Genomic DNA, 12,869 nt, shown 5'->3' with positions numbered 1-12,869 from the left:
TTGATAAGTGAATGAATGAGTGTATGAACTGTACTTGTACTTAGTACAGTGCTCTGCACACAGTAAGCGCTCAATAAATACGATTGAATGAATAAATGAATGATGGAGCCAGGATTAGAACTCACGACCTCCCAAGCCCAGGCTCTTGCCACTCAGCCCCACTGCATGGCTCAAGAAGAGAGTTGGTAAAACGAAAAGAGCCTTAAAGGGGATACTTATTTTTAAACCTACTGAACATTGGTACCTTCAAGCAAGGCCTCTTGGAGATACTGTGCTAAATAGTTGGACTTTTTGCATTGAGTTGCTTTGACTGGCTACTTTAAAATTAACTCATGAGTCATGCTTCTGGTTGACTCCCAAGTGAAATAAGGCATTTGAGGTCTCACTCTTCTCTTCCTGGTTTGGGACTTGGTGGGTGGGAGAAACCTCTAATTCACTTGGATTGTTTCTGTAGTGGTCAACTTCTCAGCTGCAATTGTGGCTACTGTTTTATTTTCCTGGGGTTGTGGAGCAGTTCACCATTTTGAGCCACAAAAAGAAGGGACGATCAGTGGGATTTATTGAGCTCTTACTGTGTGCAGACCACTGTATACTGAGCTTTTGGGAAAGTACAGTACATCAGAGTTAGTTGGTCATCACAATCCCTCGCCCACAACGAGCTTGAGTCATCCCTTAATTTTATGGTGGAAAGCCTCTTGCAGAGGGGTTGGTTTCCTGCTTGGAAATAAGCACCGAGGGAGTCCATTTTTCAGGCATTGTTCCTAAATTCCATATACAACTGTGAAGAACCCAAGCAATTCTCAGATAAGTCAATCATATTTGTTGAGTGCTTATTGTGTGGAAAGAGCTCTGTGTTAAGAGCTTGGGAAAAATACAATATAAAACAGTTGGTAATAATAATAATGACGATGGTATTTGTTAAGTGCTTACTATGTGCCAAGCACTGTTCTAAGCACTGGGGTAGATACTAGGTAATCAGGTTGTCCCATGTGGGGCTCACAGTCTTAATCCCCATTTTAAAGATGAGGGAACTGAGGCACAGAGAAGTGAGGTGACTTGCCCAAGGTCACACAGCAGACAAGTAATGGAGCCGGGATTAAAACCCATGACCTCTGACTCCCAAGCCCGGGCTTTTTCCACCAAGCCAGCACTTTCCCTGCCCACAACAAGTTTATAGTCTAGATGGGGACTGCGTTTTTTTTTTATTGTTGTTACTGTTGTTCTTCCTTTTTATGGTATTTTTTAAGCACTTCCTATGTGTCAGGCACTGTTCTAAGTATACAAGGTAACCAGGTTAGACACAGTCCATGTCCCACACGGGGCTCTCAGCCTTAACCCCCATTTGACGGATGAGGTAACTGAGGGCCAGAGAAGTAAAGTGACTTGCCCACGGTCACACAGCAGACAACTGGTTGAGCAGCTGGGATTAGAACCCAGGTCCTTCTGACTCCCAAGCCTGTGCTCTATCCATTAGGCAACACTGCTTCTCGTTCTACTTATCTACCATTCTGCTGATCTGCTGCTCTCCCCAGGAGAGGATGACTAACCCTAAAATATCAGGCCAATCCTAGACCAGAGTTCTATCACTCCATCAATTGTTCATATTGAGCAATTACTGTGTGCAGAGCACTGTACAAAGAACTTGATTGTCCATGTGTGTCTGTGTGGAGAAAATTCAATTCTAGTTTGAAAACATTCTGTAGATTCTGCCTTTTTCAAGTGGCATTTGAGTCATTAGCCAGGAAATAAGTGGGGAATTTTCTGTTGCAGTTCAGAATCGTGGGGCTGAAAAACATTAAACTGAATTCTTGTGGAATGCTTTTGTTATTGCGTCCAATAATGGTTCCCAGGACACTGGTCTGGTCTTCAGGGTTCAATTATGAATGCCAACTGGCATTTCACTTGGGCAGATTTGACCCCAGAATGAATTTTCGTACCCCAAACATGTCTGATTTATGAAGGCATGGTCAATGAACTCTAATCTCACTATTTTAAAGGACTCTGGGCTAAGGTGCTGTAAGTACAACGAAATAATGATTGTAGTCTCAAGAGGGGCATTTTCAACCTATATAACCCCATGTTGCTAAGCTCTACAAAACAGAGAATTGAACTTCTCTTTCTCCTGGTGCCTTCACATCCACTGACAATCAATCAAGAGGAATGGGTTTCATTACTTTAAAGTGGAGATTTCAGTGGGACCAAAGGCTTTTAGTATATTTTCAAATTCTGGGTTGGATCACTAAGGGGATTGGTTGAGTCTTAGACACCAGCTGTCCGGAATGATTTAGTCATTCATGTACCCGGATCTAAGGGACTTGGAGAGATTAATGTCTGTCTCTTATTAGGGATTCTATTTAGGGTCTTCTATTTTTTTAGCAAAGGTCACAGGTGAACATTTGCCTCTTTACACCTTTCCAAGTAAAGGTGCTTTGCATATTTATCTTGAGTGGGAGTCCCCCTTTTATCTTGCTGTAGAGGCATCTGCAAAAATAATCCCTCCCACTCACAATTGTTCTAGAATATCCCTAAAAACCTTTGTGGCTGTCATCATAATAAGTTGTCTTAAGAATAGTAGCATATGCTCTCCCTTGATGGTTATAGCAAAAATATAGAATACATTGAAGTATATGTTTATAGGAAGAAGCATAAAAGAATAAATTGATTCTTTACACTGTAAATAGGAAAACATTAGCTACTTATATCTATTCTTCGGTCTCTGTTGCGTAGCAACAGAGCAGGAAAAGTGGGTTGCTCCCCCCTATTTAAAGCAGAAGACAGGTTAATATGAGAAGATTGAAACTTCATTTTTTTGTTTTGCTTTGGTTTTTAATAGTTCCCTTTTCTATCCAGGGGAAATGGAGGTGATCATCTCTTGTTCTTCTACCTAGTATTCCTTGAATCTAGGCTATTATGTTGCCGTGTACTCATTTTGACATAGTTGAATGACAGTATAACACAATTCTTGTTCCATACCTCTGGTGCTTTTTTCCCTAAGGTAACGTGTGGGAACTGACAACGTGTATCACTGCCAACACAGCAGACATTTCTAATCCCTCTTTGTCCCCAATTCTTGTATTTAATTCGCAATTTAAAAGCCCTTGACTTGGGTATGCATGTTGCTCTTTCTCATGGATATCCCTTGCGGTCCCACTTCTTAATATTGAACATCAGCAAGAAACATGTTGTCTTGTGTAGGTTGAATGAAGCTACCCATTATCCTCCCACATCCCTGGCTTTTGTACATTATCCGATCAGTCAACGGATGCTAAGAGTGGGTGGTGCGAAGTAGAAACGAAGCCTACTCCAGACGTGTATGCTGTCTCCCTCTCCCCTCTTTCCTGTCTCCTCTCCTTCCCCTCTCCCTCTCTCTCCCACTGCTGAAATGAGCTGGTTGCCTGGCTACAGCACAGGAGGAGGGAAGGGATTTGCATGCTTTTTCTTTTCAGAGGCAAAATTTTGAGGAAGCAGCAGTACTTACCCAGGTGTACTCTTACTTGCAACTACAGCATCTGAACTGTCCCCTTGGTATTCAGATCTTGACATTCAGAATGAGAGGGTAAGCCCAGTCTTTTTCCACCCACAAGGGGAAGAACCAGATTCCAGTAGGTGATTAAAACGTATATCAGACAAAACCTCAGTAGCTGTGAGACTACCCTTTTCTAGGTTTCAGAAGGAAAGCACAACTGAAGGAGTGCATTGACAATACGGCGTACACGTCAAATGATCGTTTTGTTCCTCTATCATTTAGTCTGTTGATTTAAGCACCTGAAAGATAATTTCAAGTGAGTCCAGGACTCTTGCTATAGTTCACTGCCCAGTGTAAAGACAGGGATGGTTCATCCCAAGAACACAGTAAACAAATCTGTACTGCACTTCATCTTTCAGGACCTGTATCACCCTCTCTCTGCGGATGATTTGGACTCAGTAGGAGACTCAATGTAAAAGAGAAAATGGAGCAATGTATATGGTTTGTGATTTGGTGAAGGTTTAACTTTTGCTAAGAGAAGGTTTAACAACAAAACACACAAAAGAGTTTTGCATATGCACTTGTGAAATTGTAGGTCCAGACCTTTTACCAAATTAGTTGTTTTGAGTATTTTATGCCCTTGTAATAGTTTTTCAGTCCTTTTATAAATGAGTTAATTAAATGAAAAAAACTATTTGGTACACTGTCATTTGGTGTAAAGTTCGGTTAGGCGAAGTTCACAACAAGCGAATGTGAATTAGGGACATATTTTCAAGACGAATCAGCAAGCTAGATTCACATCTTTGATAGGTTTTCATGCACAATGTAGAGATTAGGATACCGTCTTCTATATTGTGGGTGAACAGATTATGACACCATCAGACATACCCTGCACCCTGTCATGCATGGCTTGTTCATTAAAAGGGCCATGGTTAAAGAGCAAGGAAGTAATTGGGACTCTTTTTTGGGGAAACTCTGTCCTCGGAACAATGGATTCATAGTCTTTTTACAGTATAAGACTTCTAAGGAAAAATTTGCTCCTAAGGCAAAGAATGGATTTGTGTGAGATCCTACACCACGACCTGTCTTGTTTCAATTGATAAGAAAACTTTAGAAAAGAAAGTCCTCTGGTTGGATTTTTCTTTTTTCAATATATAAATGCTACCAAATGTCCTCAGGACTAACTTTAGCCAGTGGCATTGTGCTCAGTGTTCTTATTTTCCCCTCAGACCCATGTGTTCTTTTCAGTCATGTGAAGGCTCAGACTTCAACACAAAGAAACTGAATCCTGGGCCTCTTCCAAGAAACCTATTTGAACTGTAGAAAGCCTTCCAAGAGGAGGTTTTATAAATGAGTTTCCTAATACCTGTCCCCCTTCTGATCATTTCTAGATCTGTTTTTTGAACTATTAATATGCAAAACTCCTTTTGTGCTTAGCTAGTCTGCTAATACAGCCATTTGTTTAGCATTTACCTATTAATTCTGCTCTTCAGTGCTTCATTTTGAAATAATTAGCCATTAATGGTAGATTTAAACTAGCATTTATAGAGTTGAATGTTACTCTAACTTTGATATTGATTGTATTCACCTTTAGCTGAATCACTAGCAATTCATGAGTTGAGGCATGATTTGTTATTATTTTAAAGTTATGAAATATCTCAGTAGGCGATATATTCACCAGTCTTATTGAGTAATGGGATGGCTTGGAAATTGGATTGTAGACTTAAAACTTTTAAAAATCTAATTCAAGATGGAGGATTCAGTCATTTCAGTTCTTAAAAATCATCTAATTTATAGTCTTGATAATGATCGTGCGACTAGCAGATTCTACCATCTGTTTTATAGTCGAATTTGTTATCATCACACCTACAACAGAATCAAATATTCCAACCGAGTAAAATGCCAGGCAACAGAAATCAGGAAATTTGCACTTATTTAAGTAATGAGTATTTTGCTGTCCCATCATTTGCAGAGAGTTGAGGAGACTGAGATACTGATCTGGCAAGTTATTCAAGAAACACAAACTGAGCCGTTCCCATTTGAAAGAACAGTTCATAATACCTGCCCCACACTTTCGGTTTTCAAACTGTTTCCAATAGAAATTAACCGAGACTCCTGCGGAGATCAAAAGGCTGCTTTGTTTTAGCTGAAATAGTAAACGTCTGTGAGGTTGCCTGTGCTCCTGTCTGCTCTGGTTATGTCTTTGTAAGATGCATTATTTAATTCAGTTGGTTTCATAGAAGTTTTCCATGCAATCCACTAAACTGACAAAAATGCAGAGAAAGCAGTGAAACTGTAAATGTAGGTAATTATGGAGGGGGGGAAGGGAATGTCACAATTCATCCATAAAGAAAATAGATTCTGATTACATGACTTCTCTCCCTGTCAAATTTATGGGCAACAACTGCTTAGAAAAGTCCATCAAATGGGTTTTGTTGTTGTTGTTGTTAGTTTGGATAGGTGCCGGATTTTCCCAATGATCTGAATTCCATGGCTTGCTGAGATATGGCCAAGAGACGGGGTCAGTGGTAATTGTTGATAGATTCTCCAGCTAACGTTCCACCCAGTTTGCTCCAAAGCAAATGCTGCCTTCCCAGCATTTGATCTCTCAAAACACGTGATCTTTTTTAAAAGATTGTTCAGGGACAATATAAGTATATCTCAATTATATATATATATAATTTATGGTTGAAGTGAATGCCCTACAGAGGTTAAAATTGCAAACTCTGAGATCCTCCCCAAAGGAGTGTAATTCTATTACAAAATATTTCTTAGCAACAAGCCATAAGATTTCAGGTCATTGGTGGAACAGAACTGGAGTTCCGTCAACACTTAAAAATTTGCTTGCAAATTGCCAAACTTTGGTTTGAAAGCCTTTTACTTTTTTTCTTTCTGGCCACTTCGACTATGTCAAAGGGTACTCCAGAATCTTGGCGGTTTTAACGTTTTTTTCAATTCTTTCCCTTTTTACTGAATTTTTCTTGCTCTGGAGAGATTGAACAATTATCGAAAGCTCATGCACATGTGTAAAACATTTGTTAATAAAGATTTCCCTGCTTTCAGCATTTTAAAAACCCAGTAGTAAAGCATGTAGTCATGCGTGAACACAAGGTGGGTTCTGAAGTTCATACAGCATTGTTTTTTGGTTGTGTCGGTTAACTGTAGGAAAAGAAGTAAAATGTTTGCTCCTCTATTGCTCTGTGAATATTTTGAATTGCCATTGTGACCCCCAACTAGGCAGACCTGTGTAAATATGCTGTCTTAAAAAATGATTTTTGAACATTTGTTTCCCAACTGCTGTGGAAACTTGGCTGGTACATCCACTAACCAATCTATACACTATAACAACCAGCAGGATTACGTTTTGCTGCACCCTTTCTTGATTAGCATTCAACCTATATCATTTATAGTGAACATAGTGATGTACCAGTAGTAAGAAGCTTGGAAATTATATTTTAGAGGTTGAAATTACTGTGCTACTGAGCCTGTTATAGATGGCTGGCAATGGATCTCTCTTCAGGTGTGTGCATGTTTTATTCGAATCTGCAGGGCTCTGTGTTGTTGTGTATATCTTACTGAGTATTTATGCGTATGTATGCAATATAAAATGGTAAAATGCAGTATTTCATACAGCCTTAAAGTTACTGGCTGTGACTCATAGCTTTCCATGTAATATCTTCATGTCGTGAATTTCAGCACAGGCATATTTCTGGTGATGGTGTGGTGGTCAAAATTAGTATGCAACCTTATGGGAAAACATCTGTAATAGGTTTACTGTTCTGCCAAATGAAGAGATATTATTTGAAGACTCAACAGTGCAGTCTCCATGCATTGTCAACTCTAAAATAAAAGTACCTGCTTGTGTTTTAACATTATTTTGCTTGGTACAGGTAATGCATTGTAAATACCTGTATGCCAAGGTGTTTTATAGTTGTATGAATGCTGATGACATAGCAATTTTCATCAGGATTATTCAGTCAAAATGCAGTTGAAATGGAAGTGAAGGGTATTTAGATGTGAAGACTTTTCAGTGGTCTTGAATGTTTGATAGTAACAAAATATGTGGTAGCTAATAGGAAAACAGTGCAGGTTCTTTTGAAATGCAATATTCCATATTAATAGTATAGTATGCTTTCAACTGTTATCCAATTTATGTAATGGACTTATGAGTATAGGTGCATATATATGTGTTCATTGGATAACTATACCATATACACATTCTTACACATACATACCTACCTGCATGCATATTTATATTCCTCTTGCTAGGGCCTGTACGTTTGCTTATATGGTAGTGGTATATGTGTGAGGATCTCCTACTGTAGCTTCGTGGATGTTATTGATGATTAGTACTATATTTAATCTACCTACTGCCTGGTATAGTTTGCTATACTGTTAATAAAATTTACTGTAAGGTTGTGTTTTAAGCATGAGAAAAATGTGAAATCTGGAGCCGTTTGACCCATTTATGCTGTTTAGATGATCCTGTTCTTAAAGATTGGTTCTTTTGGGCAAAGTTTTCAGCTAAATTCCAAGTTTACTATAATATAAATATGGTGCATGCAATATGTTAGTGCTACAGATGGCCACAAAAGTTTTAAAGTCAGTGTGGGAAGTGCTTCTGGGTATGGGCTGTCTATGGGACAGTACTGTGACAGTGGTCTTGTAAATTTGGTATCGAGTTTACATTCACTAGTAAATTCAGGAACTAACTTGATTCCTCAAGGCCTTTGTTCTTCGTAACTTACTTAGTAGCTTCTTGCAAATGCCAGCTAGCATTTGCCATCACCAACTTGTGTCTGCAATTTTTAAAATTGCTTGCATCTCTACAGTTGTCTTCCAAAATAGCATTCCATTTCACAACAGAGCAAAAGGTCTCTTTCCAAAAATCAAGTAAATCCGCCGAACAACATTAATCTGCAAAACCTGCAAGAATTATAGCGTTAATTGGTGCTGAAGTATTTCATATGAATTGGTCATGTCATGTTGTGCTGTTTCATTGCAGAAGGCTGTACTGTGTTTCATATTCTTTCTCAAGTTTATTTTGTGAGGTTTACCATCTTAGAAAATAAGTTACCTAATAAAGGAAAGAAAATCCATACTGTTGGGTGAGTTTCTTTTGAAGATGTGACAAGTGGACTTTGAAAGTAATGTTGGTTTGGATTTTGCTGCCGTGTTTGGGCTTACATTGTTCATGAGACAATGAAGCTCCTGGTCACGTATGTAAATCCTAGCCTGAAGATTCGAGTGGTCACCTCAAATAGAATGTATCTGATAGCTTTAAATAGAAACTCCTGAAACCCCCTAAGTGGTTGGTAGAGTGCTCTGAGCACAGTAAGCACTCAGTAAATACCACTGGTTGATAATGTGAGGTGGGGAAAAACCCTCCTTATGACAAGTTTTGTTTCTGTAGCGTTCTAGATTTGCTTATAGATAATTTTTTAAGTTTGAGGCAATGGACATACCAGAGATATAAACCACACACACACACACACACACACACACAAACACACACACACGTATTAATAATAATAATAATAATAATAATGGCATTTGTTAAGTGCTTACTATGTGCCAAGCACTGTTCTTATATATAGCTATTATTTATCTTGGAAGATTACTATTGATCTTCTCCATGCAGAGAAGTCTGGCATTCATTCATTCAATCGTATTTATTGAGTGTTTACTGTGTGCAGTGCACTGTACGAAGCATGCAGAGCGCTTGGGAAGTACAAGTTGGCAGAAAGGACCTAAGCCCGGCCTGTAATCTCTTCCATGTGATATGCATGTAAATAATATACTTTATTGATTTGATACGTTGGAGAGTGGCAGACAAATTGTAGGATACCTTTTCTGTGCTCTGAGGTGAACAGAGCATCATTAATTAGGGCTGCTCAGACACCCAGGGTTTGGCTGAATGTCACCGATGTCTCTACTGGGACTGAGTGACAGATGTTTTAAGCTGATATTGTACCCTGGAAGAATTCTGAAACCTGTCGATTTTGTGGTCACCTTCTTCCCCACCAGCTTGCCTAACTATCGAGGCAAAGTACCCGCTCAGTTTAAAAGCATCCTGTTTTACCTATTTACTGAAACTTTCACACAAACTAAAAAAAGGTCCTCTTCTGGCCGTTTTCTTTTTTACTTCATAAGTTTATTCTAGGCAGATGCTAAAGCAGCATTTGATTTTGATTAGGGTCCCAGAAAGAATCTAAAAGCCTTGTGGTCTAAGTAGATTAAAAATATTTAACAGATAAAACAGTTCAATTGACAGTAACTTCAATTTTTAATGAATCTAATCATTACTAGGTATATTTAACCACAAAGTTTGCAGAATTGTTGTTGTTTTATTTCTTTGATAATCACATTATGGCTCTACTCAGAAGGGATAGTTAACTGCTTCAGAGTCTTCAGATCATTCATATTCTTAATACAATTTTCTCTTTCTGGAATAGTGTATAAATTCAACTTTTCATTACCATATTAGGTAAATGTTCCAAACACCTGGAAATCTACTGATATCAGTGTCTTCTGTTATAATTTCGGTATTTGTTAAACACTTATAGGCTAGGCACTGTAGTAAGCGCTGGGGTGGATACAAGCATTGTGGGTTGGACACAGTCCCTGTTCCACATAGGGCTCACAGTCTTTATCCCCATTTTACACATGAGGTAACTGAGTCACACAGAGAAATTAAGTGACTTGCCCGAGGTCTCAGCAGACAAATGGTGGAGCCTGGATTAGAACCCAGGTTCTTCAGACTCTGAGGCCCATGCTCTATCCACTAGGCTAAGCTCCTTCTTCTATGTTCCAAGAACTCTTCAAAGCACTTGTGGAGCATACAAACAAGTAAATGATGGATGTGATCCCTACCTTTAAAGAGTTTATAATCTAGAAGTATCTATTAGTAATGAGGAACTCTGTAAATATAAATGCAACTTTATCCCCTTTGATCCCTTAAGTATATAAGAGAATTGATTCAGTTATTCATAGTAAGTTTTTTTTAAGCAAAAACATGAACAAATAGCTCATTCTGAAGCTGGCATATTCAAATGTGATCCCTCCAGGTAGAAATATTGCCAAAGTGGAGACCTGTTTATGTAAAAATTATTGAGCCGCTCCTTCATTCGTTAGAGAAAGATGCTTAGACTTCCTAATTTTTGAGCAGATATTTTGGGTACACCCCTAGATTTCCTCAGGTTCATACTTGGCTTTGAAAAATGCACATGGTTTATCTTAGACGAAACTCTTTTAAACTTGATGAATGGAGGGTCCATCACAGAAAGCAAAGCTATAGCAAGGAAAATGAAGTTTTGGCCTTTAATGGCAAAGGAAGATTTCCTTTCTTAATTTTTTTATACCAGTGTGGAGGCGGGGAAGGAAAACAAGTGCATCATTTTTTTTTCTATCTGTGGAATTCCATCTTTTAACACCAGATGCATAAATTCATAATTTTCTCTGGTAATTTTTGCCATGTGAGCTATTTGCTTCTGATTTTTCAATCCCCAAAGTACCTGCCAAGAAAGTAAATGAACTTAGCATGTTAAGTAAAGAAAATCCTCTATTGGATAAAGATAATGAAAAAGTTTTAAATTGTATTGTTTCCCATGACCTTTTGTTAAGAATTAATTTCCTTTCATAAATTCAGCACACAGTTTGTTGCTTTTATTGTCATTCAATAGGTAGTTGGCCTGTAAATGATTTATTTTAAACATGCTCATTCAGCGAAGTATAGTTTTTAAATAATTGTTGTCTGAAAAGCTGTTTTTCAGTCCTTGGTGCAGTGTGTCCTCAAGAGGCTTATACTACACCTGCCACCGGTTGTCTAGGTAAATAAAATAATCAGCCATCATTGTAAGGAAAAAGGCACGTGGCATCCTCCTTCCCCTTTCCATCCCTTAAAGGTCACAATTTTGAACTCCTGCGGGATCCTGCCCACTTAAGCCCCAAGTAATAGTAAGCTTTGAGTCAACATCACCGGACTGGTTTCACTGGGAAATTATTTCCCTGGAGAGACACTGGAGAGAATGGGCTTGAGTTAAAAGAGAATAGATGTGTGCTGTTTGAAACAGGGCAAAGTCATAGAGCGTGTATTCTATGGCAGGCTTCTGGGTCAGAAGGAAAATGGTTAAAATGGTTCACCTACTGATTTACCAGAATATTCCCCAAACCCATTTTCTCCAAAACCAAGTCTGTGCAACTCTCGTTGGGTACTACCTCACCCATCCTGGCATCAATCAATCAATCAATCGTATTTATTGAGTGCTTACTGTGTGCAGAGCACTGTACTAAACGCTTGGGAAGTACAAGTTGGCAACATATAGAGATGGTCCCTACCCAACAGTGGGCTCACAAGCTAGAAGGGGGAGACAGAGAACAAAACCAAACATATTAACAAAATAAAATAAATAGAATAGATATGTACAAGTAAAATAAATAGAGTAATAAATGTGTACAAACATATATACATATATACAGGTGCTGTGGGGAAGGGAAAGAGGTAAGGCGGGGGGGATGGAGAGGGGGAGGAATGATACAGTGCTAATAATGCCAGTAGTACAAAGGAATAGTAGTAGTCATAGTACTAGAAATACTGCAAAAATGCACAAAGAAATTTATGAAGGCTGGTTATGGCTAATGCCCATCTATCTGCTTGTTGCCCAGATAGTTACCAGTCAAGCCATGTGAAAGTGATTTATTGATCAGGCTAATCTTTCGTGTGCCAAGCTCAAAGAATGCCAAAGGACGCTTTGCCTTCTAGAATCCACAATTTCCCAAATGAGGAAAATCCATCATGGTCTTTCCCATTCGTTCAGTGGTTCTAACTCAGTTTTAATTATAAGTACTTTTAGAGAAATCAGTGAGCCTGTAAAAGTTCTAAAGAGAAGCTGAACATCTGTGTGGATTTGGGTTGCCTGTGCTTCATATGACTTTATCCTTCATACTGAACGCTCAATGTACATCTGTAATTAAGAAATTGTCTGCATTAATGTATATGTTTAAGGGTTTGGAAAACATAAAAAAGCATTCATGTCCCTTTCTTTGGTAAAGGGAACCAGGCAATTAGACTAATTTTTGGAATTGCCAGGTTTAATGCATTTCAAAAAGCAGTTCTTGCAGTTGAGTGCCCCACAAGAGTTAAGGGGAAAAATGCATTCTGTTTTCAAATCCATCATCTTTATCAGAGTCTGTGTGTACTCATTTTTGAAATTACTGAATATTTCCAGGGCTATTGATTAATCCACCTCCATAACAGGTCCTGGAATCAGAACGCTGCCCAGAGTAATCCTGGAAAAGGTATGATATGTTAGCCATCTGGTTTGTGAACCTAAACTAAATTACTACATCAAAATTGTGATGTTTTAAAGCCATGGTTTTTATGAAGGTGTGTCATAAAAGCGTC

General features: G+C 38.6%; 1 protein-coding gene across 6 annotated transcripts in view; it reads left to right on the top strand.

The window, feature by feature from the left end:
• Positions 1-12,869, top strand: part of DCLK1 (doublecortin like kinase 1) — a 214,873-nt gene that overhangs the window by 136,951 nt on the left and 65,053 nt on the right. Inside the window, exon 7 of one of the 6 annotated variants that reach the window (XM_038761726.1) lies at positions 3,886-6,115. The exons of the other annotated variants lie outside the window; for them this stretch is intronic. Within the exon in view, the coding sequence (XP_038617654.1) occupies positions 3,886-3,942 (57 nt within the window). The 3' untranslated portion in view covers positions 3,943-6,115. Of the gene's footprint in view, positions 1-3,885; positions 6,116-12,869 lie in introns of those variants that run through there. 6 annotated transcript variants of the gene reach the window in all.

Source organism: Tachyglossus aculeatus, chromosome 20 (genome assembly GCF_015852505.1).
Source record: "Tachyglossus aculeatus isolate mTacAcu1 chromosome 20, mTacAcu1.pri, whole genome shotgun sequence".
Lineage (NCBI taxonomy): Eukaryota > Metazoa > Chordata > Mammalia > Monotremata > Tachyglossidae > Tachyglossus > Tachyglossus aculeatus.
This window is presented reverse-complemented; position numbering and strand designations above follow the sequence as displayed.